We start from the raw sequence: 27,990 nt of genomic DNA on the forward strand, positions 1-27,990 counted from the left end.
CCTCAGCATCCGTGAAGATAGCAGCGTCCTTCGAACATCCGGAAAAACTTGTGCCGCCCGACGTCAGCCAGGCGCGTTAGGGAAACCGCCATTAACACGGAAGAAAGCGGCTTGGATTGCAGTTTTGACTCGCAGTAAGTAGTACTTACTCAGTTCTATTTCAGCGACGTAAGAGATACAACTTATATCACCTTCACCAATCTATACGGGCACGTAGGAAAGATTGAAAGATTTTTGAGACATAGTATAGAACGCGAAGAGCTAAGCTTGCACCGGAGGAAAAAAATGAACAAAATCTTCATTTTGGAAGCCTTCTCCTCATCTGGAGGGCGTAATTTTTGTTGGTCAAGAAAAAAGAAACAAAAATTAGGATAATGCTTAAGCTGCTTCTTAAGAGTAAACGCGACAGCGCTTTTAAGACGCCCTTCTAATTGGCTAATTTTAACTTTTGGGGGTTTCGTTATTTAAAATAAAAACAATTTTTTATCTTGCAGCAAACATACACACCCGAAACGCATGTTAGCAAGTGATACCCCCAACAAAGTGTTTCCCAGCTGATCTTATAACACGTTTTGTATAAGCTATCCTTTGTGATATTAATAGGCAAAAGGAACGCTTTCGTAGCTTATGCGTTGCGGGCCCGCCTGCCATGCAGAATGCCAGGACCCGAGTCCTAATGCGATAAATTTGTTTTATTGAGCTGTATTTTTTGCTAAGAATTTTGTACAATTATGGGTTGCGGAAACGACAACGGCTTTTGGACAGAACAGCTATTGCATAATTAATACTTAGTTTGTGCGCTGAATGAAGGTACCATAAATTGCTGGTCCTTAAAGAATCCGTCTTTTTCACAAGGCCGCTCTGCGCATGCGCGCTTATTCCCAGGTTGAAAACAAACCACCAACCCAAGCTGTGCATGAGCAGTTCTTGGCCTCCGCGATCGTCGCCGCCGTAGCTTATCCCGGAGGCCATGTGTAGTTAATATTCGTGCGTATGCGATAGATGGCGGTAGCTGTCAAGAACACACACCGTTATTTCGCTGACGGCTTCATCTCCCAAGGTCGTTTTCAACCAGTAGCAGACGAATTTTCAACCACTTCCAGATGGTGCCACCTTTTTTCAAAAAAGGCGGATTGGCTTCGACGTCTTTGTTTGGGCAGTATGTTGTCTTTAAATTTCAAGGGTGCCCATAATGACCACGTGGTAAAACCTACTCAGAAGTTCCGTGCCATAAATATTTCCTAAAGAGGAAGACATAGCATTCGTAATTACAGCATAAAAATAGACTGGCAGGTCAACCTTGGTGATGCCTCAATTAAGCAACAACGTGAAACTACATGCTGTAGGCTGTTCTTTTTTTTGTGTGTGTGTGTGTATGTAGGTGCTTTGATTACACCTTGTGTTCTTCTGGTAACGACGCTCTCGTATTTGTACCATTGGATGCTATATATTACGCTTAAAAATACGTGCTGGCGCCGCGTAACAAGACCTGCACTGATCAGGCGCTCTCTTTGATGCCCATGCATTGCAAGGTCTGTTGCACAACGTTCAGCGTCCGCTCAGCTGCAGATTAACTGGTACAGACAGGGAACACACATCATTGCACAGCTGCTCGTCCATTCCCGCGTGACAGGACAGAGAGAAACGAGCGGAAACTGGGAGTGTACAGGTAAAGTGAAACTGTGGCCACATAATGCATAATGCAAGGTGCAGTAAAGACTAAAAAAAGAAAAGGAGTATAAAAATATATCGACAAATGGCGTATTCAAGACTAAAAGCAAGAATAAAGTTGCCGGTAAAATAACGAATGCAAACGCATGTAGAACAAGCCTGTAAAATTAAGGATCGGTCAGACAATCAATGAGAAAAGCAAACTCGTTATCGGAGGAGGAGGAGGAGGAAAAACTTTATTAAAAAAAATGTAAACACTCCCAGGAGGACCTCTTAGTCCAGGAGCCCTCTGGCTGTTCCTTCTAGCTTAGCCCGCTCGACCAGCCGTAACTGATCTGCAGGTTGCGTGGCTAGAAGGGCAGCCTCCCAGGGGGAGGGGGTGGGGTGTTTGACGGGAGGAACGCGGATTGGATGTGGGCATTCCCATAAGTAACGGTAGAGGGTGGGTGGGGTGGCGTTGCATGTGGTGCAGTACGGTGGGAAGTCCGTGGGGTGAAATATGTGGGCAAATTGAGGAGATGGAAATGAATGTGTTGGGAGTTGTCGCCAGTACGTGCTGTCGATGTGAGAAAGCGTGGGATGTGGTGGCGGGAACGTGGCACGGCAGCGACGATAGTACTGAACAATTGTAGTGTAGTCAAGAGGCTCGATGGTGGTGTATAATGAAGGTTTGGGGAGGACATCCACCGGCGCCCGGAAGCTTAGTTCTCGGGCAAACACATGAGCGCGCTCATTTCCGAGGATGTCCTCATGCCCAGGAACCCATGTGATGGTGATGGTATCGGGAGGGGTAGGTAGAGTAGATAATATTTTAGCAGATGAGGGTGGGAGGGTTCCTCGCAGTAGATATCTGTATGCTGTTTGGGAGTCTGTGCATATTGTGGTGTGCTGAGTCTGCAACTGACTGATGTGTGCAATTGCGAGTGTAATGGCCAAGCATTCGGCCTCTGCGATGCTAGTGCAGTGGATGGAGGCCGTGGGCCCAAACCCAGTTTCGAACCTCGCAGCCTGCAAAGGTGGTTCTGTTTGTCTTGCAAAGGTACTTCCTTTGACCCTCACCTGAAGTGCTCCCTTAGAGCCCCAGCTGCAGCAGTCCTAAAACCATGGTTGTGCTCACTGTCAGCGCGGTGCACAAACTTTACCCTTTTTTATGTGTGCATCACCGTCTTCATTCACCGGGATTCGGAAGATCGCGCGCAGAGTTCCAGCTATGGCCTGGAATAACTACGTTTGTTCGAGCGGTGGCTCATATTACATATTCACTCTTGAGCCTTAGAATCCTGGCAGCATCTATCGTTTCGTGTGTCAGCTTATTCCGCGGCACTTCTTTAACACTGTGATATCTTAGAATATTGAGCAGCAAGGCTTTTGTGCGCCACAGTTTCGGCAGCGGACTGGCAGATTCCTGAGGGATCTCCCTGATAAATAATTCTTAAGCTCCATTAGCCTTTTATTGATGCATCATCTGCCTGCCTGGCAGAGAGTCCTGCGTAAAGGTAATGGGATTGAGTAGACAACAGCTTACGGAAAGCTCCCACTATAAATTTTATGATAGATAATACCCCGATTCCTCAGGCACAAACCGTTCGTATTCTTGGTCTTCTTCTTCATTCCTCTGGGACTGGCACCCCGTGGCTGACAGCCATCCGTAAGTCCGCTCACGCTACTCTAGGTCCGATTCGTCGCATAGCTATGAGCTCTGGCGGCGCGCGTGCTCACACGGCCCGCCAGCTTGTTCGCTCTGTCCTCCAGCCGCGTATAATCTACCAGGCACAGTTTCAACGTCTCACGCGCAGACAGTGGGACTCCCTTGATGCCATCAATCGTGAGGCTATGCGTGCAATAACATGTCGTCCCCGCCTAACACCCAACATACCAGTACTTCAGGAGTACGCCCAGCTAAATACGCTCTGTGAACTCATTGATCAGCGGATGGCAAACAGAGCTCGCAAAGTCTTTACAACTCCATCGTTTAAAGACACTCCCTCCATGGTCGTACTGCCAGCTCACGGACAATCGCCCCACTGCTTCCCCGTGGGTATCACCCGCACATCTGCCTAAAGGGTGCATATTATATACCATCACATACTGCAGAGCGAGGAGTTACTTCTGTGCATAGTCCCTCTCATCCGCATCTCAACACTCACGTGACATATACCGCGGATACCTGCACCCCTCTGGCACTGGAACTTCAAGCCATTTACAATGCGATATATTCCCTTCCGCCAGTTCCTACATTCAATGCAGTTCATCTTTACACAGATTCTCTCACTGCCCTTAAACAGCTTAAGGCCGTCCGACGCACATTCCAAATAACACAGTCCATTCATTTGCTCTGTTCAAAGTATCCATGTCCTGTGCGCATACACTTGATTCGCGGCCATGCTCGCGATCCACATAATATTCAAGCGGATGCAATGACGCACATAAACACATCAGGCGATCCACCACCTTCCCCTCTTCCCCCAGATCCGTTCCTGTCCCACGTTTCCGATTCTCAAGTTCTGCGCCAGCGAACACGCGCTCTCATTCTTCCGTGTTTGCACCCTCTCCCCCGTAGCCTTACTCGGCAGGAGGAGGTAACAGTGCGCTGGATTCGGGCAGGGGCGGCTCTGACCCCATCTGTTCGACATCGATGGCGGGAAAAAGACCTACTAGTGACTGACAGGTGCCCACACTGTGAGACTCCACCTGACGTCTGCGATGTGCGTCACTTGTTGTGGACGTGTCCATCAACAACGCACATTAGGCAACGGATAATCATGAAGGTGGGCCTGCGGTGGAATCGCGATTGTGATTATGAGAAGTGGACAATGAACAATCGCTACACTGCCAACCTCTGCGAATACATAAGCGCAACTGGACTTCACTCCTTCTTTTAACTTTCTATCTCCTGCATCCCATTCCCCCTTTCTCAAATTATGCCTTGGGGCAAACTTTTCAAAAAAAAAGAAAACAGCTTCCGCACTTGCCGCTAGGTGTCTTGTGTGCCGCGTGGTCTAGCCTGTGTTTCTCTTTCCTTTTCCGCAATGAGCTCTCAAGGGGGGGGGGGGGGGGGATAATGTCTACTCAGACTTTCTCATAAGTTCCCTAGTGTTTTGAGAAACTTGATGCATAAACAAAAGACAACCAGCCTTTTTCATAGCTTGCGCGGTTCAGCTAATGGGTTGCTTTTTCGTACGTGGTAATTTTCAGATTTTTTTTTCTGCGAGATAAGTTTCCATGGTTAGCCTGAATGTGTGTCTCCACACCTTGTTTGACAAGATTTCCTACAGCTTAGCAGCTTGTACTCGTATGACGCATTCAAGTCTTTAAAATTGTATATTTCTTTCGACAGCCTTGAATGAGCAGAGTCGAATATAGGAGGTCGGACTTCGTTGTCTTCCTACTGAAATGCCCAGCACACATGATTGTGCATGAAGATTCTCACCTGCACCGTTGCCCGGCATTTCGTGCGTTAATCCTTGCGGTGCTAGCGTACTGTTCTGGAAGAGAGGATTCGTTGCCGCAGTCAAAAAGGAATAAGAAATCGTCACGGAAAGAAAAAGTACTGTAATGCGTGATTGTTGAAAGCAGTTCATAAAAATTCTCTCAAGCATAACAAGTAAAGGTTATTGACCACGATTATTGACCAAGTAAAAGGTTATTGCCCAAATGGTTGCTTATGCTAATTAATATGGGTGAGATAACGGATGGAAAAATTGTGGAATTAGTGATATACGAGTAGCAATGTGCATGAACGCGAATAAGGATCCGCAAGGGAGAGCGATCAACGGGAGCCATTAGTGCTTTCGCACAATTCCTTTAAAGGCAGACCTTAAGTGCCCCCGCTCTCTCGAAAAATTTTGGTTGTATTTGCCATTTCAAGAATGTCTGCCCTAAAGAATGTTTGCATTGCAGCCTCCGTCTTTGTCCTGACACCAGTCACGACTTGCCTCTGGGGTTAGTTCATTTCGAGCTATCAACTATGAATCTTTACACTCCTAATCTGGTTCCACAAAGGTTTCAATTAAAAGTGGAACCTATGTGGAATCAAATTAAGAGTGTACCAACTCTCAGTTCTCTGTTCTTAATTTCAATGAAGTGTATTCCCTCAGTACTACTTCTGGAATTTAAGCGCTATAGTATATGAGTAGATATTATTCGGTGAGTCAGTCCACACGCTATGACAATGAGTATCCTTTCTGGCCTGCCGACTCCCCTTATAACAAAGATATACATCGTGTGTTCCCAATCTGCCAAAAACGCCCGCACTTCAGTATTCCACCGCAGTGTCGCAAGCACAGTCCACTTCGCTGATGTGCGAATCACGCGCTTCTGTGTTGGCCGAAGCCCAAGAAATTTTGCAATGCAACTCTGCCGTCAAAGCACTGGCCTCATTCGGTGCTCATTGCCGGTGTAGAGGACTAAATTACCACCCTCCAGATTCTCGCCCGTCAGGAAACGCCACTGCTCGAGACGCACCGATCGCGTCCGCCTGAAACACAATACCGACCTGGCCTACGCCGCCCGCAAATTGCTGTCCGCTGGTTCCCTCCCGGCGTTGTCAAAGGAGGTGCCTGACTGATGCACCGCGAACCGTTGCCGGAGCATTCGCAATGCGAGGAAGGCTCCGTTCACCTTCCTCATCGCGAGCTGTGAAAAAGGGAAAGGGAGATTGGTTGCACAGGTGGAGCTAATAGGGCACGGCTTGGAAACTTGACAGCAATGTAGGCGAGGTACGTCGGGAGCAGGCCGGCCAGAAGTAGATCTTTCAAGGTGAACACGCGATAGTGCAATAATTGGAGAAACCGTGGGAAAAGCAGGAAGAGTCTGACGTAAACGTCCGGCTCTGCTCTCGTTTTCCTCTCTGGTTTAGACAGCGTAGGTCATAGCACACATTTATTCGATGCATGAAATCAAATAAGTCAATCTATTGCGTTTAGTTAATAGTATAATTCGAATATTTATAACAAGTGAAGGGGCCTGCGCAGTTTGCTTCGCGATACGTGCATTATTCCTGAAGGTTATGAAAATTAGTGGTAGCCAAAGCCAATTTAAAAGCTGTATTCACACCCCGCACTAAAACATACACATATCAAGCGCGATGGTGGCGCAAATATTAATTTATTTTCATACAGGACACAGTATATTAGGCGTAATAGGTCAGCATAAAATTCGCATTCTACGAATGAGGCTGCACATACCAAGCAGCGTGCAAAGTTTAAAGAGATTTGCATTAAATTTTAGTTGAGCTACTTTTGTACGGCGATGAAAGATGACGTTCCTAAATTGTAAAGGAGCGTCGTTTCTTGGACAAAGTAGAAAGCAGTTTTTTCCACACTTTTTCCTTGGAATTGGTGTACCTGGCTGCGGCGCCTGAACCTACTGCCCCTTAGAAGCTGTGATGCCCCGTGCCTCTCTGCATCTCGACCGTATGCTACGGCACGCGCTTGCTGCAGATGTGTTTTTCTCTATACTTCGTTTCACAAGATTTTTGCAGCACTGCGACAGGCAGAGGCACCCCGGTCCAATCAGGATCACGCACACTGCAATAGGCAATTGTGCTCCTACGTGGCTCTCGCCACCCAAATTCGCGGGGGTGACAGTAGGAGCACAATGCTCTAATATAGTGCCCATGTGAGAGGCACTTGGAAGCACATTTTCAGGGGCTCCTCTGCCTTTCGCAGTGCTGCAGATATTTTGTGAGACGACGTATAGTCGCTTGTTCTCGGAGGATTTTGACCTCCTGTGTCGGACCCACGCAGCTGCCGCACAAGAGAAGGGGATATGGGAGGAGAGCTATGTAAAGGTACTTTACTCAATGTAACATTAGTGCACTTCAGCAACGTTCCTTGAAGGGCTAGCTGCTTCATGCTTTCAAAGTGGGGTCTTATTTAGCGCATTAGATAAGGGGAACAACACAAGCTCCTGTCTTGTCCTCCTCATGTGTTTCCCTAAAGGCTTCCACTTAGAATACATGGACCAACTATATCCCCGAAACAAATGTTATAGAGCATGTCTTCTCCCACTTACGTGCAGTTCTAAAAAGAATTCTACTTCGAAAATATTTGTGCATTGCGGCGGGAAACGGATATATCATGTCATACGCATCCGAGGTATGCTATAGAAGAGGCAAATCTTTTAAAGCCGATTTTCTGTCGGGAACACATCCTCGACAGCCGCTACAAAATAAACCTTCATCGGTTGTGTATCCTTAGTATGTGACTGAATCAACAGCGGCTCTAATCTGACGATTGGCAGTGCATGTCCCATAGATTGACAGAGAGTTACAATTCACGTATAAGTAGGTTCAGATAAGGTGCCCGGTGATTCTAGCGCCCCCCAGGGATCAGTCCTTGGTCCTATTTTGTTTTTGCTTTATATAAAAATATTATTTATCATATTTCGGTTGCTATCACGCTGTACGCCGACGTTTGTGTGCTGTACTAAACAATTTATTCTGTTGACGATGAAGCTAGGCTGAATCGTAACTTTCAAAGGTAATATTATGAGATAAAGAATGACTAATGAAAATAAACTTTGATAGAACAGTCCTTATGAGAATATTAATAAAAAAGAACCCTTTATTGTACACTTATAACGCTGATAACGCGATTCTCTCAGAGACAAGCGAATACAAATTCCTTGTGCTCTGGATGACAAAAATAATCTCTTGGAACAAACATATCTATACTGTTACAGCTAACTGACTCTGAGAATATTGTTTGCTAATATGCTCTCTATAATTTTCCACACCTGCTGCGCGTTTTCTTGCCTACAATGATATCCTTCGTCCAGCGTTAGAATTTGCGATAGCCATATGAAATCATTTTACTAAAATGAGATATTTAATATTACACTTGAAAAAGTTAAAAAAAGAAAAGCTGTGAGGTTCATTCACAACTCTACGGCCGTATTTCGATCACTGAGCTCCTCAGGCTAAGTGGGTTAATTGCACCCGGCCGTCACACAAAGGAAACTAATATGCCGCTTAAAAGTTTTCTTTCAAGGTATGAATTGACACTACAACATTGGCAACGCCATGATACTGGCACTTCGCACATCCCTAATTTTTTGGCTGGTTACGCTACACGGCAACGCCAGTCACTGAAAATAACACATTTAATTTACGAGAAAAAACTGCTTCAAGTTTTCATTTTCTTTTTTTTTTAGAAATAATAATGAATTAAATAATCTAACTAAACACATTGCAACCCCAGATTCCTGAAATTGCTTGAATCGCATTTGCCTGTATGTAGCGAGTGATTTTATTGTATTGGCTATTGTTTTCTTTCATGGCTATCTTTTTTTGTTGTGTCGCATTTCAGCTGCTGCTTGCGTTTGCACGTTGCGAGTGACCACATTTCCCTTCAGTTATGTACCGCGGCATTTTGTACATCTAGTTTTTTATTTCTTTCTGCATCGACCCTGCTGAGAGCTTATAACAGTGTAAATGAATAATAAAGTAAAAACACAGCCATTCTTTAATGCAACTTTCACACAGGGGATTAACACCATGACGTTGAAGCGCAGCGGGAGAGACTGTGGCACCTTAGGAGGTTAAGAAACAAATTTATTGGGGAAACTTAAGCTCCGCCTTCATGTGTGTGACGCGATAGCGTATGCTGCCACCCGACATATAAAGCCCCGCTTTAACCAAGCTGTATGAATACGCCTGCGTGGCTTAGCGGTAACGTTAATGCAAGAGTCCTGGCAGGCTGATGCTCATACAACCTTTCATGTGAAAAGAGAATCCTGCCAAACGAAATGTCCACTTAGTCGTCGGCCATGTCAGCTGCCGTGATTTTTCGCTCACAACGCCAACGCCGGCGGACGGCCGCAGATGCCACGTTTTCATTGAACGGGGCCCTTAAGACTATGGCTTTGAAGTCAGCATTATTCTTTAAACAATAGATATTTCAGAGTGGTTTAAATTAGTGGATAGCGAAGTTGATGAGTTTGCCTCAGCCTCGGGTTTAAAAGAGGTTTCTTTTTTGATTTATTAATCTGGCAGAGTGAAATTGACTTGCGACAAAAATCGTGTTTGCATCCCAATGCGGGAGTGGAACTGTACTAAAGCATTCATTTTTCAGCTCACGACAAATGCACATATAATTGCGTAGTCCAGAAAGAGTAGAGACGCACGAAAGTATATTAACCTGCATTTCCCTTGCGAACTAGAGTACACTCCGTGAATATTCTTATTTACAAATAACCTCGGATGGAAAAGCAATTTCTGCAAATAAACTGGGATGAAAAACAACTCGTCTATGTCAATCGCAAGGAAACTAAACAGGAAACACACTCGGCTCTCTGATTCCAAAATGTAGTAGGTTAAACAAACTTCTCGCAAGCACCGTAAATGTAAACATCAATGAGCAGAAAATAGCGAAAATTATATATATCAAGTAGCAGAGTTTTGGCGCAGCATGCGCGGACAACGGAAACCGAGCAGAGAGCTTCTCTTGTTTGTGCTAGGATCATCAAAAGACAGCATAGGCACTGCTATGTACTTAACAAAGATTACAATTTTCTGACTATCGTCTCTTTCCTAGGGCATCGAGGCTCATGAGCTAGAGGAACTGCCTTCCTTATCTTATTTTTGGGTGTTGCACACGTACGTGGAGTGCAGTAACAAGGCAGCACACACACACACACACACAAAAAAAAAAAATGCTCCACATGTTTTTTTTTCTGCTACTGGAATTGAGCTAGCTGCTTTTAGATTTCTATCAATTACTGCACTGTTAGCGCTTCTTAAGGTATGCAAAAATCGTTATTTCTAATCTTATCCCCTCGAACCTGACGCCTGCTCTTCTGGCGCATAAAGCGATAAAAAAGCGGTACTCAGAGAAAAAAAAAATGCTTAATTCTTTACTAGTTCACATAAAAACCTATATTTTATCTAGCAAGTTAATTCATTTTTGGGCGAGACCACTTGGCTGAAATGTCAGGCTCTTTCCGGTTCATATTATTTCTTAGTTGGTTGATGAGGCAACGGAATCGTAGCCCTTTGATCGGTTCACTATGTGAGTGATTGTCGCTACCGATGACGCTCTTCACGTTTTGACCGTCGATTTCTGGCTTGTTTCATGCTAGCAAAGCGGAGCCCCTGGCACGACAGCTGGCCGATGCCATCACGTTACGACGGAAGTAGATCGCTATGAGACGTGCTATGTTACGCAAGCCTCCACCCTGTTTGGGCGTAGCGTCTGGGGAGAGTGCGCAAAACTAATAAAATACGGCTGTTCGCGCAAACACTTGCGAAATAAGACTGTAGTTTGAAATAGTCGCGCTTTCTGAAAACAATTTCAGCGATTTCCCAGAAAGCGGCAAATTCCTCTGCAGTATACCTATATATATATATATATATATATATATATATTTCTTTTGCTAGATCTGCGTTTGACACTTTTCTTCACCTCGGATATAGAAGGTTATTTGGACATAACAGCTCCTGTTTTGGTTGGCACCAGCGAACCAATCAATGAATATCGGCAGCAGTACAGCACTATCTATGAGTCAGTAGTCTTTATGAGCGAAGTGCTAGCTTATAGAACAGCCCAACCGGCACTAGTGCCCCACATTTTTAACGGATGTCCAGCTGATATTCGGCAGAGGACGCAACCATGACCGGCTGGGCGTATTTCACGCTCAGCGCTATGCTACTCGTGCGGTCTGGTCACTTTAACGCAACTGGTTGTCTAAAGCCAGCGCCATGGCTAGACAAAGTGTAGGCGAGAGCCTCCTTTGCTGCAAGTCACGTATAGTTATCAAAATCCGGCTCCTTAACAGCTCGCTGTCACCACAGGCGCCCACTCAATCATCTTGCACTGCCTCGTTCTAAACGAGAAATTGGCAGCTACTGCTTCGAAGCAATACCTCTGCCGTCTTTACGGTTTGTTTTAAGCAGCACTGAGCGTTCGGCCAAGGTCGACCTGCCAGTATGCAGCAGAGAGGATGGGGAGAGGAAGGCTTCGAAGGCGCGATGTCGGAAAGCGGCGGCAAAGAATTGTCTCTGCTTGTCTTTTTCTACTTCTTTTTGCATTCGACCTTTGCTCTCTTTCATTGTCGTCACCAGCCATCTCAACCGGAGAGCGAGCCTATGATGTGGGGCTGAGGTCAGTTGGCGGTCGTCGTCTGATGACGTCATGGACGACGCTTCATTCGAAATTCCGGTAGTACCACTTTCGCTCTCTTTTGGTTCTCCTTCCTTGATCGCAGCCAGCGGTCGGGTGGAGACGAGTGGGTTGGCAGTCCTGTCCTCTGGTGTCCGGCATCCAGCAGTCTTTGAGGTCGTGTGCCCCGGAGCACATACACTCGAGCCTGTGGACCGGTCATTAGCATCATGAAACTCGGTCCTGCCTTATTGCTGCTGACTTGTTGCGTCTCGCACGGTGAGTGTCTTCCAGTGCTTTTGTATTCACACCGGAACTTTGCTTAATGATAGATAAAGAGAAACGGAATATTTACGCCGCAAAATAGCGAGTTATAAAACTGTTTGTGAAAAGAGAGTAAATTTATTTATTTTCAATTTGCGCAGCATAAATTTTATGATTGGACGTAATTACTGCTCGGAGGGCGGCTGACTTAGCAGCCCAGTGCGGGTAGCATGTTCGGAATCCAGTTTTGGTGCCACAGCAGCCATCCTCTCCCGTTGTTTCTTATTCATCGCTTAAAATCTTATCCTCTGTTGGCATAATAATAAGGCCTCATCAGGAAATGAAACAAATTTGAGGAAAGGGCATCACGTTGTGCAAACTGCAGCCAGTGCTGACCTTCAAGATAAAAATTATTAGATTAGTAAAGCGTGCTAGTTCAATTATTTATCTTATTGCGAGAACGTATAGTCGACATGCGCTAATGAAAAGTTAAGGTGCCGCTAACCGATCTTCGCTTTTGCCAAGACCTAATAAGGCGTTTGATCGGTCTGTTGTATAAAATGTTTGATTTACTCCAAACTTCTAGATACAATATAATACTGATCAAAAATTCGGTTGCAATCGCACACCAGATAAGCGACCCTTGCGTGCTTGAAAATAGTTTTTATGGATCGATTTTGGCAGCATTCTCTATAGGGTAGCGATTGCCGTATACGCAAGTGCCTGCATGACGAAGAAGGCGTCGCGTTTTCTATTCACATGAATTGCATGGAAGCAAACGTAGCGAATACAGCGGGAAACGTAGATTTGAATGGTTTTATTTGAATTCAAATGATATTTGACGAGTGGTAGCTTTTTTTATGTTATGCTTTCAGAAACATTCATGTGTCCGCGTGAGTGAGAGTTTTACAAAAACTTTTCGGTGCGGTAATTATTCTGGGAAAGCAGGCAAACACAAACAACACATCTCCAGTCCACCCTCACTCAGTATAAAAGCTCTTGGCTGATTTTTATTTTCATAGAAAAACAAATACCTAACCATTTCATATGCTAGCACTATGTTCAGGGTTCTAGAACACCTTTTAATTGAGCGACAGCAGTGGAATATTGTGAGGTATATTTTTTGCGCATGTTGATAGGGAAGGTGTGAGCGTCCGATGCGTGAAAAAAGTTTCCCTTTAAAGCTTCTCCGCGCGCGCAGTGAGCAGTTAAATAAATATTAATAGGAAGCAAATAAACTGCGTTTTTTAAAATAATAACGAGGAAACTATGGAATATTGTAAGACACTATTTATGACCTTGGAGACATAAATTGAGTAAGTTTCCGACACGTTGAGAAATTGTGCTTTTAAATTTGTCGTGCGCTCTAAACGATTAATAAGGTAATCAAAACTTCCCATTTAAAACTAAAGAGGAGCAGTGTTTAAACATTTGTGACATTAGTGTGGGAAAAATCTAAGATAATTTATGCCACTATTGATAGAACTGGTCTAAGCTTTCGATGTTTAACAAAAGTTCACTTCTGAATTTAGCCTGTGCTGCAATAAGCATGTCCAGTTGCCTCTAAAAGCGAACGGGGCACATTGTTTAAAATATGTTGCAGAACTAGAAGGCTGTCGAGAGATTATCGGCAGATAAATTGGCTGTTACCGGAATGTTACGTAAATAAATACGCTCTTAGACTAGTATATGATATCAGCCGCACATGAGAATGGCTACAGATTCCGTCGTATCTTACGCAGCCCGTAGGTTGTTGAAGTCGAATTAAAAAGGAAGTAACGGGGGGTAAACTATAGTAAGCGATAATGTTATCGTGCAGTCTTACAGAGTTTCGCAAATTGCAACCGGAGTTGAACGACATTTGTCTTGCCGAATTGTTTTTCTTTGTTCACGCATGCCGGTGCAGGCGTGTCGGTCGACGACAAACGCACGGTGCTACTGAGCTCGACGGCAGAAAGGTCTGGCAACAGCAGCAGCCCAAACTCCAAATCGGAGAATGTCTCTGGACGCAGATCAGCAGCAGCTGAAGGGCGCTCCGAATCCAGTCCCTTGCAAGTGGAAAGTTCTAAGCGTCACGTCAACGCGCAGCTCCCTTTCGGGCTGAACATCCCTCATGGAAGCCAACCTAACTACGCCTTCGCTCCAGACTTCGGTGGGGGCTTCTTTCCCGCTGCGAACGGGGCTGGGCCTTTCGGCGTAAAGTTCGACCGAGGTCAGGCCTTGTTCCCAGGTCGTAACGGACGCCTCGATCCTGGAATCGACCAAAGCTTCAGCACAGGACACAATGGGAACCAATTTTCTGGTCAGTGACGGAAATCAGATCATTTCAAAGCGCTAGAGAAGCGGCTGTAAACTGTCTGAAACACAGTTCTTTGTTTTTGGCAGAGGAAGGGGGGGGGGGGGGGGGCTCTATATCGTAGAAAAATATTTAGAGCCGTAGCCAATATACCCTAACGTCGTTGCTTAAGTCGATCAAAAGGCGATCAAAAGCCAACTAGTCAAATTTTTTGCCTCGTGGTACTTTCTGAGCACCGCGTTCGGAAGGGACAGTTTACTCATAATGAGCGCTTCGCCACGCAGATCAGGGTCTAATCCCTCCAGTGGGCCCTGAGTCGGACGCGGACGGCACGTCTCCTCCCGTCCTAGCAGCTGTGCCTGGAGGGCGCCCCAGACCCGACGGGAGCAGCCGAGCTAAGGTCCCGCCGATCGAGCTGTTTCCCAGCCCGGACGTAGTCACCGTGACCGATATCGAAAAACTGGGCGACGCCAAGCTGGAGAGGACCGTACGCGGCTACTACGACAGCGGCGCTGACCGGGAGCAGACGTTGCGGGAGAACGTAGAGGCATTCTCGAGGTGTGCACAACGATACGGAACCCGGCTCGGTTTGAGAACACTTCATTGTTTCAAGCACACAACTGTTCTTTGGCCTACTATTTGCTTTTATGTTGAGTTTCATAAGCTGTTTGTAGTACTACAGGGAGGAAGGAAAGATTAAACGACAGACCGTTACGTCACATTTGTTTTGAATCCTAACTTAAGGGCTGCTCCATAGTAGCTACGAGTAGCTCCGTTTCATAAGCTGCTACAGGGAGGAAGGAGAGACTAAAATACAGATCGTTAAGTCTCCTTTCTTTTGAATCCTCCTCGCCCACTTCATCACGCGTCTGAGGTGTCTCAGCACGTTTCGGCATGTGCCGCTAAGACTAGAGCGAGTAGATGACCTCGTGTTGACCCGGGCCACCGCCAGCTATTGCGGGCTTCCAAAACCGCTTAAGCTGAGATGCTGATTGCAATAAAGGAGGAACAGGGAAGCCTAACGCTTACTGCGGGACTCCAAAACTTTGCTTTATCCACACGACTTGATACTGCGTAAAAATTGGAGCTCCAAATTACCCGGCCGATTCTGCCAATAACATAGTCGACATGCTCAGCGCCGACGACACATACGACAAAGCATGACCGAGTAATCTGAGGAGCCCTTGATGATTATGATAAAATCTTGTCCTTAAAACTGAAAAGAGAGGGTCATTTATGGCAAGGTTGGACAGACACTTATTCAGGGATTCGGTTGACTAAAGCCGCCTCCCTCGCTCTTTGCACGAAGGCTCGCTGGTCGTCGAGATTCGTGATAGACAGGGCCGCCTTCCATCCTTCTCACGTTGGTTGAATTATAGTTAGTTACTAAGGCATTTAGCTTGGCAGGTCTATTCCATATGGTACAAATCTGCTTTCTGCCCTTAAAATTTTCATTCCGCTGAGAAAGAGTTAACCGGGTTAAGTGGAGAAATATGGGAGAGGCCTTCGCCCTGCAGTGGGTTTAATCAGGCTGATGATGATGATGATGATGATGATGATGATGATGATGAAAAAGAGTCTGGTTCGATAGCGTGAAGCTTTACTAAGTTATTAAACGGGATGGTTTACAATCGGCGTAAATTACACGGTTCTGCTTTATATAATACCTTGGCTGGACACGAGAAATTTTGCCTTGACAAGCGCAATGTGCTCTAATATGTCTGCACATGTTAAAATGGCTGTGGGAAGTCAGGAACATCAGGATGTGAGGAGGAGGAGGGACCACTGGGAGAAAAACTCAGTCAGCGGCGTGTGCACGCTCATTTCCCTCCACGCCATGATGCTCTTGCACCCAAACAGGTCTTTCCACGGTGCAAAAACTCAAGACTGGTTAAGGATCATGCAGGCTATCGGCGCAATTCTGTCCCGCCTATAATTTATGCAGACAGTCTGTGAATCAGTAATGATACATCATGGGGATCACCACCTCTTCCAGCTCAGTAATTTTCCCATGGCGAACAGAAAGTCCATTGACCATCTGCCCCTGATGCGCCACCAATATTTTCGACACACACCGTACAGAACCCACAGCGTCCACGAAGAAGGCTTCATCTAATTTAGAGTAGCTCGTGTTAATTATCTTGGCCCTCGCACTCGTCCTTGCTTAATGATATCTCCTGGTTTATGTTTTTAGGGAGGGAGGGAGATATGTCCAACACTTGCTCTCCACTCCTTCGAAATTTTCCTCTCTGGCTTTCGTGAACCAAGGGCAGCTGATTTTCAAATCTTCCGGCATTTTTCGCCCAGCTTGTAATGCCGACAATCTGGCATACAGACTTGAGAGTTGGGCCTCAATTAGCTCGCTCGTCGTATATTGCGCCCCCAAATGTAGCAATTAGAGCGAAAGCGCGCGACCTCCGCTTGTTTTTCTTTCTTTCTTTCTTTTTTTTTTTTTTTTTTTAATGAAGCTCGGATAGCGGGGGCGCCCATCATCTTTTCTTTCACCATAGAACACTACGAACAATATAGGGAGACATACGCCAATCAGGATGGCATGCACAACATAATTGTGTTGCTTTGTGCCTCTCGAGCGGAGTGCCAGAATGCGGTAGAAGCGCAGCTATGTTGTGCACGTCAAGCTGATTGGTCGAGAACGGCATTATCTTTTTATAGTGCTGAAAACCGCTTGTGAACGAGAGCAAACGCCCCTCTTGTCGTTTGCATTGTTGTTGGTTCTAGCATTCTGTGATCTACAACCTAGAGTAATAGCTTTACCTTCCCCAACCCCTCCTTTGAAGTTCATCCTTTTCTCAAGACACCACGGAGCTTGTTTCGATAGAGAGATCCCGCACTCCCGCACTCCGTTCTGAACTTCTTTACGGGCTAGGTCAGAGGCCTCTGTAGCCTCATTTGTATCAGCTGCAGACACCACAGCTCTTTGATGCATCTCTCACCGAAACATAATTTTATGCGAAGAATGCAAAGCTTGTTCGGCATTGCTGTTGCCGTAACTCTAATTGAGAAAAATGGTAGCGGGAAGACAGGGATACAAATGAATTCCTGTCAACAACACACGATGTTCTAGATAACTTGTGCCGAGAATTAAGAGAATAGACGCCAAATATTTGACTGCGCGCTCTATTCCTTGTAATAATGAGTAATATGAATCTTCATGTTGCATTCGCCTGCAAATCATAACTCATTTATAATGAAATTCCTTCTCTCAACTGTTGGTGATCTCATTCCAGCTACCCATCAATAGTTATGACGTCAAAATCGTGTATACGTTGGGTGAGGGACATGAAAACTGCGAATAGAGCTCCTTCTACGTTTTCACCAATCCTAAAGCCAAGACCATTTGCCTCGTGAGCAGATATATCCCTATGAGTAAAATAAGCAGCAGTTATGTTGAAGTTTCGTTCATCCCTCATTTAACAGGGAACATTCACGTCACAGGCATTGTTCAGCTGTTTAAACCAAGACCAAAAGAAGTGAGACGAAAAGAAATCAATTATGTATCACTGGTCAGTCTTAGGAGACTATAACAAGTATAATCTCCCAAGCAGTACAAAGTAGGAGGCACATTATTGTCTTAGGCATAATTAAAACAAAAAATCACAACATTCTAATGTCTATATACTTATCTAAGAAACTGTCACTTCGCTTTTTACAGTGTCACAGGACAATACAGCATCTTAAATGCTTCTGCTTTGTTAAATAAGAAAGCCAAATTGGCTGTCTTTATTATGATTATTTAAAAGAAAAATAACTAAGACTTTCACAGCAAATTGGCAAGTTCCAACAGCGTTATTTTGCTCAAAGTGTTTTACAGAGAAGGAGAAGTCCTCAGGATTTGAAAGGTGTCCCGTTACTATTCAGCAACCCCAGGAGCCCGCCGATTAATGGTAAACAGTAACACAACGCTTCAGGTTAGGGCGCATGACTGCTGGACTCAAGGATTCGGGATCGAATCCCGGCCCCGGCGGACGCTTTTTGATGGAGGCGAAAAGCAACGCGCCCGTATGCTGTGCAATGTCAGTGCATGTTAAAGAACCCCAGATGGTCGAAATTCCCACAGCCCTCCCTTATGGCCCCTCATTGCCCGAGTCGCTTTGGGACGTTAAACCCAATAAAAAAACAAGTAGGCAAACAAACAAGGATTCAATCAATTATCGTCCATATTAAGGCGCAGTGGTCCCCACGACGAGTGCGGATGTTGTGATTTGTAAAAATCATTATGTAGCAGCAACAGCCTGGCCACATGAGCGGCTCTATTTTGAGCATAGCGAATATCGTTAACGGCCGTCCAACGTGATCGTGGACGTGCTGTCATACCATGAATCCAGCACACCGAAGCGGCCACGCTTATCGCGGTACCATTGCTGTGACCAGTGTCCTTTTATTCGATATAGGTTTACGTATCACTTTTCCTTCGATTGAGATGTATTTGAGTAAGTAAAAAATGTGAGGGGTTAAATCATTTTCACTTGACCATATTCATTTTAAGCTCGAGAAAATGGGACACGTCAAACAACCAAAAGCAAATGGAAATTTCTCTACAAATTCTTGAACTGTCGCGTAAACATATTGTGGAAGGATAAAATTGTTAGCAAATTTATCTACGTGGAAATCAGGCGCGTTAAAAAAAAAATAACGACCTTGATTTGAGTAATGCGTCTTTCTGTATCACTGAAGTAATGAAAATTTTGTATAAAGCGTTGTCATTTCTGAGGCGTGGAAAAAAATACTGAAACACCCTGTATATGAATTGCGGGACACGAATTTAGGGCTGTTTAACAATATAGGTTTATAAGGAGGCATCTCAAAAACAATTTCTCTCTGTGGATTTTCCCCAGCTCGTCTTACGCAATGCTCCTTGATGAAAATGAGTCTTAATTTAATTTCGGGCCAGCTTGATAAAGTGAATTATGTATCTTTTATCCTTCCGTTATCATTTACTTCCGTGTGCTTTTTGCGATCGCAGGCTTCGCTTCCGGCCTCGCGTTTTGGTGGACGTATCGAGAACGAGCACATCTACTACAGTTTTGGGCCGGGAAATATCGATGCCCATCGGGATAGCACCTTCGGCCATGCAGAAGCTCGCCGATCCAATAGGAGAAGTTGGCACTGCCAAAGGTGAGATGGCATCTAACCACGATTTTGCATTCAAAGAACTAACACCCCTCAGAAAAACCTGCTTCGTGGAGCCTTTTTACTCGCAATTTTTACCATCATCATTTGTGAGTAGATTGCACGAGATATGGTACACTGAATCATCACATAGTACCAGATAAAACAAAAATGCATTTAAAAGAATGTCTGCATAGCCCTTTCGGCGAAGGCTAATTTCAGGCTTTGGATTCATGAGGCGAAGTCAAAGCCCTCACTGGAATGGTTTTGAGCGGATAAATTTCATAATAATCATCTCTGAACCCTCAGCATTATTTGATGTTTCAAATTTTGTTGGAAATGCACAAATCACGAGGACAGAAAAAAGAAGGAGACAACACAATTATATTTATCTGCCTTATTTTGTTGTTTGTTGCAGGAAATATTGGTTGCAAGCAACTAGCTCAAAATTGGTTTTGTTAAAGTTTCGCGTTCCTATGCACTGTTACATATCGCAACTTGCAGTTTCCTTTTGTGCATGTGAATCTTCATGAGTTACATACTTAACCTCACCACGGTTTGAAGTCTAAGCGTAAAGGTGCATGGCATGTGTTTGCTTTTTTTTTATCTAACACTCTTTGACACTGTCCTCAAGGCACTGATTGATTAGTGAATGTGCTCAAACGGAGCGTTACTGTGTGGAAACAAAATAGTGATCTGAACTGAACAGGAGTTTCGTCCACCATTTCCAGCGGCAACAAACGAAATTGTTCTTGTCTACTGGTGGAATCTGACAACGATTCTCTGGGCGCCTTGAAACGTGTACGCAGCTGCTGAGGCCGCGGGTACGGTGATGATCCTCAGCACCCTAAGTACCACTTCCCTGGAAGAGGTACGAAAAAACGCTCCAAACTGCCTCCTGTGGTACCAGCTGTATGTCTACCGGAACCGGTCGCTCACCGAGTCGCTTGTGAAGCGGGCTGCGAAGGCGGGATACTCGGCTCTGGTGCTGACTGTTGATGCACCGGTGTTCGGGTTGCGGATCGCCGACGTCAAGAACCGGTTCAGCCTGCCACCTGGACTTAAGTGAGTCAATCTCAACCGCCCATCTTTAACGACCGCTGTTAGGCTGACGACAAAGTTTCTTCAGCCATTCTAAAAAAAAAAAAAAAGCAGGAGTGCGTTACAGAGAATATCTAACAATGTGCACAGGGATGTTATCCGCTTTCTCGACAGCAACTGCCAGGTGAGTGGCAGCAAGCGGCAATTTTCGATGTCCACATGTCACTTCGCTCATCAAACTTGTTTGCATTCAGACCTGAAAGCTCTTAATTATCTAAAAATATTTTTTATATAGGTTACACTATAACACAAAGGAATGGTAAATTTGACCCAAGAATGAGCCCCGTTATTATTGTTCGCCTTCTAGTGTGGATATAAAGATAGTATCAGAAATAGGATACTCGCCCTTGACGCGTCCAAAACTGCTGTGGCCAGCGGCTTTGGCCGAATGACTAGGAAAGCAGCACACAAATCATTACATTTCGATACTCAGTGTGTTGTTGATGACGATACTTTGCGCTGGAGGGTAGTGTTGCTCAATCTGCTTTGTCTGAAACAAGGAAGAAGCTCTCACTGTGCGTATTGGCATGCGTGGCTTTATCTCGACATTTTCTTCTCTCTTACTTTCGCGTTTTTCGCGCTCTCTACATTCACTGACTGTCACCGGGGAAACTCGGGTCAGCGCTGTACGTACCCGGGGCATATTCCGAATAATTCCTCATGGTCACAGGTGTTGCGCATCATAAAGTCATCACCGTTTCCGGTCACGGCGGCCTCAGATGAAGGTCGCCGCATGCGCTTCCTGAAAACGTCTAATAGTGATAATTCACATGGGAAGTGCACAGGTAAGATGCCGTGAGGGATTCTTAAAGAAGATTACGAACGACACAAGAATGCACAGTACACATTTACCCCCTGCGGTGATGTACTATAATTATGCTCTGTGAGTTCAAAAGCGTCGCGAGAGCCTTGTGAAACGGCCGTATGTATACCGTTTTCTAAACCTTGATAGCTATGTGTCTTCTCAACCCCAACTGATGCCCCGGTCCTTGCATGACCAACTTTCAGAGGATGGAGAACTTTCAGAGGACCGCGGCAACCCACCATTAAACTATGCCATCTATACTGTGTACTTCTTTAAAATGTTTTTTTAACATTTTTGAGCACATCTGATTGATTGAACAGGTGACGCTAACAACACTACTATACCATACCATATGATGTTACATGTAGTATAGGCAAAGCTGCTTCACCGTGAGGTTTAATTTGTCCACCTACTACTACTATTACTTCGACTGCTACTATTATTAATATAACAAATCTTATACGATTATCACTATATATTATTGTCTAAAATCAATTTCATGTGTAATGTCTTCCTTCTTTTGAATCCCATCTCTGTGTGTAAAGCTTGCGCGTGCATTTTTTATTCTTATTTGTGCTGCAGTACCAAGACCATATGATTGCTCCTGCGCACAACAAAATAAATATTGAATTATTGATTGAGTGATTGATTTATTGATTTATCACCATAAGTACTATTACTACTAGTATAGTATTTATACTGTTACAAACACTGCTGCTGTAGTAATTATTATGCTGTCATTACTTGTGGTTACTACCTCTGCTATGTGCAGACTGGCCAACTTGGAAGGCTCCCTGTCAAGCCTATCGTCCCAGTCCGGCTCGGGCCTGACCGAGTACACGAGTCGGCTGTTTAACCCGTCCGTCACTTGGGAGGATGTGCCCTGGCTGCGCAGCATCTCCGGCCTGCCCGTCGTCATTAAGGGCATCGTGACGCGTAAGGTTATCGGCTTTCCAATCTCGCCGCTACTTCCTTGTTGGCTGCTGCCTTAATATCTGTCTTTGTGTGTACTTATATATAATATTTTCCTTTCGACATTTTCTGCGTCCCGATTTCTATGCAAGGAGAGAATCAAAATTTACCGCATTTTCTCCCTTCTGGCGTAGCCGAAGCAGCCGTGTACGCACAGACCTATGGAGCTGCGGCAGTTTTGGTCTCCAATCACGGGGGTCGTCAACTTGACGGAGCTCCAGCAACGGTGAGTGTGCACGAATCAATTTGTCACCGATGTGCTACGTTTTTAGATATTTTTCGTATTTTATAGTCAGTCTGAAAGGTTACGCTCTTATAGCAATTAAATCCTAGGCACAACTTTATTTGATGTCATGGAGACGTTTTTCATTCGCTGAAGAAGAATAAACGCGTAATGATTCTTATCTCTCCATGATGTAACGCAGCTTAAGGCCAAGGATAATAAGTGGTAAGCGAATATATTCCACTACTCGAACAATCTTTTTTCGCCATGGAGAAAAAGCACAAAAAGCCAATTATATGGCACACATCATAAAATGTGAGAGTATGGTTCGACTTTCAGTGTTAGCTATTATAACCATTTAGTGCCCCCTTTTTTTCTAAAGAAGGCACAGTGCCTTTCTACAGGCCGTATATTTTTGGTTTCCTTGGACAAATGGCAAATTAATTTTTCCATTGCCAATATCAGTCACCGAATAATTATCAGGTACCCTTCGCTGTGGGCTAATATTGAGACATAAAGGTTGCTGTACCTCCCAAACCAATGCATACTCAAAGTTCAGTAGGTTCGAGTCACTTAACAGGCTTACTCCTTCACTGTTGTCAACGATACGGGATGTGACCAAGAATCATTGAGCGGGATAAGCTTTTGCGAGATTTTAGTCGCATATGTGCACCCTTTGATACAGGGCAGACAACCTACCCCTTGGTACAAGCACGTGCTGACGGCTTGAATAAAGCAGGGCTACATCGGGTACTCTTTCACATACGTGGTAACTTACGAGGTTTGGTAGTTAGTGGGTGTAAAATAAAGGAACAGAAATTAGTGATCAGTGATTTGGCGAGTAGCTAAGTGCGTGTGAAGAGCTACCTACCTAATTGATTTTAATGGGTTGACATTACATTTCATTTTTTGCAGCAAATATACTGTCTCTGCGGTTCCACAGTGTATCATTCTTTGTGTCATCTTCTTTAATTATGTAGATTATTACTCTGTACATAGTTGGTCATATTCGAAGTTCATTATATCAATTTGTTCAATGAAGCCGGCCAATGATCTTTAGATGCAGGCACTTTGAGATAAGAACACGGATTACGCGGTAGATTTGTGCGTACCAGTGCTTTGCAGATATCAGAAAGCAAAATAGGCTGGTGAACAATAAGCTGGTTAGCTCATTTTCTGATACATAATGTTGCACCTGTCATATTACAGTTAGGCGCCTAGTGTTAATCAGGGAATTTCTAGCCGGTCATTATTATTCGTCCTGTCATTTTGTTTGCTCATTTACCAATATGCGATTTTATTACCGCTGTAGATTTACAAGTTTTGCCGCTAAGAGACGCCCGCTTTCAAAAACTCGCGCCCCGAGCACTGGTCACGTTCTCTGAAACATGTGGGCTGAAATCAGAAGCAGTGGCGAGCACCGCAAAAGAGGCAGAAAATCTGACGAGGCATTTGCTCCAGTGATTGACGGCGCGAGAGACAGTTCTTTGACCACGGAATTCCCGAACGCGCGCCTCTTTTGGTACGAAGTAACTAAAAAGCTACAGTGCCGAGGTCTATTACGTTACGGAAATTCTAAAAACTGTTATGGCTGTCATAACTTCAGCCAGCAACCCAATTGCAACTGAGCATTTACCTATAATGCTTAAAAAATGATTAATAGAAAACAGTTAACGAGCTCACTATGAGTCCTCACTATTTTTGTTTTCTGATACCCGTCAGCAGTGATAAAATTAATTGTGCCGCAAAAGCCGTCTTCATACCCCAAAACGCCAATTTTCTTTTCATTAGTGGCCGGCTTTCTTGAAACATCAGGTACTTGCCGGGATATATGAATACCCTGTTAGCTTCACGTTCTGAAGTTGATAGAATTATTCAAACTGTAAGAGTACGTTCAGTCTGAGGTCGGTGTTCTGGTCGAACGTTTAACTAGCGCGTCTGTCTCCTGCGTCTTCTTCTTTGTCTGCCGTCTTCTTCGTAGCACGCGCCTTTTCGACATACGCTTGTCGTCTTTGTCACCGTCGACAGTCACCGAGCTTTGGTGTGACACTACAAAGCAAACATCTCCTTAAATTAGACTCATGGACTTCTAATAACAATGGTAACAAAATTAACGTGAAAGTTTTTTTTCTATCAAGGCGAAATAATTTTTGTTACAGGGGCATACATCATTTATATTTGTTACCGTTGATATGGCAGGCTGTGTTAGAGTACTGAAAATATATTTTACTTCGACTTCTTTTTGCGATGTAGACACGAACAGTCTGATCGGTAAACTATGTAGTGTATCCGAAAATCATAAACCCTACGTTCTCGCGAAAACATTTAAACTGTGGGTCTGCAAAGCTGTCTTTGCTTCCTACCTAATAGGCTAATAATTAAGCAGAAAGATGAACAAAGCCTCCAAGTGCCATCAAAAACAGGAAAGAAAAAGATGTAGGGAAGATTACGAATACCTAATCCGTAAATGTTACAAAATATTTTTTTTTTCTCGGCAGAGCGCGAACACATTGCCGTCGTTGTTTTGGCAATGGTGCAAGGAAACTCCTTTTGGCTTTTCGAACGACCAGTTATGAATGAGCTGTAGAAACACCCTCAGCGACGGGAAGGAATACTTATTTTTTTTACACTGGTTAATGCGTGATGAAACGTAGGATCAATTCTCCGGTTAGAAGGTATAATCTGAGGTGCAAGTTACGACGTAACATGTTTGAATTAAACTTAAGCGACATACGTTTCTACGTGTAGTTCGAGGGGGCACTAGAGACCTTTAGCATAACGTAGACGTAGTATTAGCGCATACGTATACCGGTTTACCGGACCGCTCCTACACAGGCGCAGTGGCCATTTTTCACCACACTCCTGCCGGTGCGCGTGCGCAGGGGCCGTCCGGCACGCCGGTATACGTATACGCTAGTACTATACGTCTACGCTATGCTAAAAAGTTTCTAATGATAAGCTGATTTTCACGAGGCTTAATTACGCTAAAGTCGTGATGCTAAGTAAGAAAGATAAAACGCGATACGTGATGGATGCAGTTTCTCCTGCTATACAGAAACCTCACAATAACGATCAATATATCCATATATCATTCATAGGGAGGCTGTTAGGTTCCTGCTTTTATTGCAAAAAAAAAAAAACACCCTGTTGATTTTCAGTGGCACTCTTAACTATTCAGTGCGAGCGTAGGACAAATATTAAAAGCATGGTTTAGTTAGCCATTGTAATCTTAGCGTCTTGCACTATCTCACAGCTACCTCATCATTATTGTGAAAAAAAAAATACATCCATGCCGATTTTCTGCGGTAGTCTCAACTGCTTCAGCCGAGCTTAAGGAGAATTTCTAAGATGCAACGCTTCGTTCGGTTTGACTATTTCCATTCAGAGGTTCACGACTGTATCATGCAATATTCGACAGTTGGCTAACAATTAAAAGTGACTTCCTAGAAACCTGGACTTGATTAAGGCCGGAATAAGTGAAGCTTGGCTGCAGCCGGCCTGCAAATGTTTGAGAAGACATAGTAATAACGCGAAATTATAAACACGTAGAGAGACCAGACTACTGAGATGCTAAACATCAACTAGACATCAACTGAAAGTCGCTTCATGTCTGACGTATTCTCTGCTCTCCGTTCTTCTTTGTGGTTTCTGCACAAGTACTACGTTTTCGAAACCTGAGCACCATCTTGGCCACCTTTCCTTCCTAAATACTGATGATAATGACTATTGGAGAACACATAATATATTACACAATTACAAGCATGTGTACGCACAATACGTACGTTTAATTAGCAACATGTAAGTGTAGAATGTGAGCGAGGATCATGTAAATTATATAATAGTGTTTAATTTACCTCATGAAGCCTCTTGAGCATCAGCTCCAATGCAGAACTCAGCGAGCACACCCGTGTTTTCAGATCGAAGCCCTGCCGGAGATTGTTGCAGCCACTCGAGGTCGCATGGAGGTCTACATGGACGGAGGTGTGCGGAGCGGAGCCGATGCAGTGAAGGCCTTGTGTCTTGGGGCCCGGGCCGTGTTTGTGGGAAGACCTGCCCTCTGGGGACTTGCGTATAACGTGAGCAGAATTGCACCTATCACTCGCACTAAAGCATTTGCATTGCTTAGCAATAAACGCGTAGACCTGCTTCACTAGAGCGTTTTAGTTTACCGTGATCCGCGATCCGCTACCGTGATCCGCTACCACGCGTTCCACTGCGCATGCGGAGATTCTCTTGACGCCGATAGATGCGCCACATCCTGAATGTCGGCACATAGACCTGCTGCGTCGGGACCAATCAGCTTGTGCGCCCCGCACACGTGCGGTAGAGGGTCGATAGCGGATCGCAGATCAGGGTAAACTAAATCTCTCTACTCTGTAAGCTGCTCGCACACTTCCCCTAAAGCTTGAAGCAAAAGGTTTGATTCTATGCTGTTAGTGCTGCTACGAGCACTTCTACTATTATACTACTGCTACCTCTTCCACTATACTACTACTGTTACCACGACTGCTACACTACTATAGTACTACGGTAATACTACCACTACAACCACTGTTAGTGTACTCCCTTTCCATTTTATAGCATTTGGATAGACATGACCATCCGTCTTCACCAGAATAATTTTTTTTTCAATTTCATATTTCGATAAAAACATGTTTCCTTGTATTTGTTTTTGCTAGGGCACGGAAGGTGTGGCTAGAATGCTGGACATACTGAGGTCAGAATTCGAACGCACCATAGCGCTCCTGGGTAAGTGACTTCCTCCTTAAGAACGCTGAAAATATTGGAAAGGGAAGAAGACCATGGTTATTAATCAATTTTTTAAATCCATTTCTTTCGGGACTTTCCACATAGGTGTACCGGACTCAACTAAACTGACTCCGAGGTACGTCGTACGTGAAGAGTACTACTCCCAGCTCAACTGGAGGAATTTTCCACGTCAAGAACTTTGAACTAGAACTCAAGAAAGAAGATGAGTGAACAGCGCGTTCCTCGCCAGATCTCTTCATTAGAAAAGAAGCCGTCAAACATGACTGCGACGTCGCACATTGCGCCGCGTCTAAGGCAACAAGAAAAGTGGACTATTGGAGGTGCTTTGACACTAGATGCTTAAGCAGCCGCAGACGAGACGGCTACCGCTCAAGCCCACGTTAAAACCTCCCTATCTCGTCTTGCCTCCTAGAAGTCTAAAAAATTTCTCAAAGGACACAATTGAAGACGCGAATAAACTAATTTTGATGTATACCTGGATACATATGTGGGACTTAGAGACGTGGTACACTAGAAAAATATATTTCAACCGTTATAATTCTTGTTAAAGCAGATTTTCAAGAAGAGAGTTTAGTCATTAGAGACGTATATTTCCCTTGTATTCCGCCACAAAATTTCCGTGTTACACAAAGCTTATTCTGAGGACATCTGACTTCTC

The 27,990-nt window shown here is 44.6% G+C and overlaps 1 protein-coding gene across 3 annotated transcripts; it reads left to right on the forward strand.

Annotated features, from left to right (window-relative positions):
- LOC146190091 (uncharacterized) lies at positions 1 to 27,806 on the forward strand. 3 transcript variants are annotated; one of them, XM_084604834.1, is made up of 11 exons: positions 1 to 134; positions 11,878 to 12,050; positions 13,942 to 14,337; positions 14,616 to 14,889; positions 19,316 to 19,467; positions 20,271 to 20,526; positions 22,140 to 22,303; positions 22,474 to 22,565; positions 26,480 to 26,638; positions 27,242 to 27,311; positions 27,417 to 27,806. In XM_084604834.1, exons 2-11 carry the CDS (start codon positions 12,002 to 12,004, stop codon positions 27,512 to 27,514), a joined length of 1,710 nt encoding a protein of 569 aa, XP_084460960.1. In that variant the 5' UTR covers positions 1 to 134; positions 11,878 to 12,001; the 3' UTR covers positions 27,515 to 27,806. The 3 variants fall into 3 exon arrangements, with proteins under 3 accessions (XP_084460960.1, XP_084460962.1, XP_084460961.1); XM_084604836.1 differs by lacking the exon at positions 1 to 134 and adding an exon at positions 5,593 to 5,613; XM_084604835.1 differs by lacking the exon at positions 1 to 134 and adding an exon at positions 11,618 to 11,774.
- The last annotated feature ends 184 nt before the right edge of the window (positions 27,807 to 27,990 follow it).

Source organism: Amblyomma maculatum, chromosome 5 (assembly GCF_055883805.1).
Source record: "Amblyomma maculatum isolate TAMU_Amacu chromosome 5, ASM5588380v1, whole genome shotgun sequence".
Taxonomy (NCBI): domain Eukaryota; kingdom Metazoa; phylum Arthropoda; class Arachnida; order Ixodida; family Ixodidae; genus Amblyomma; species Amblyomma maculatum.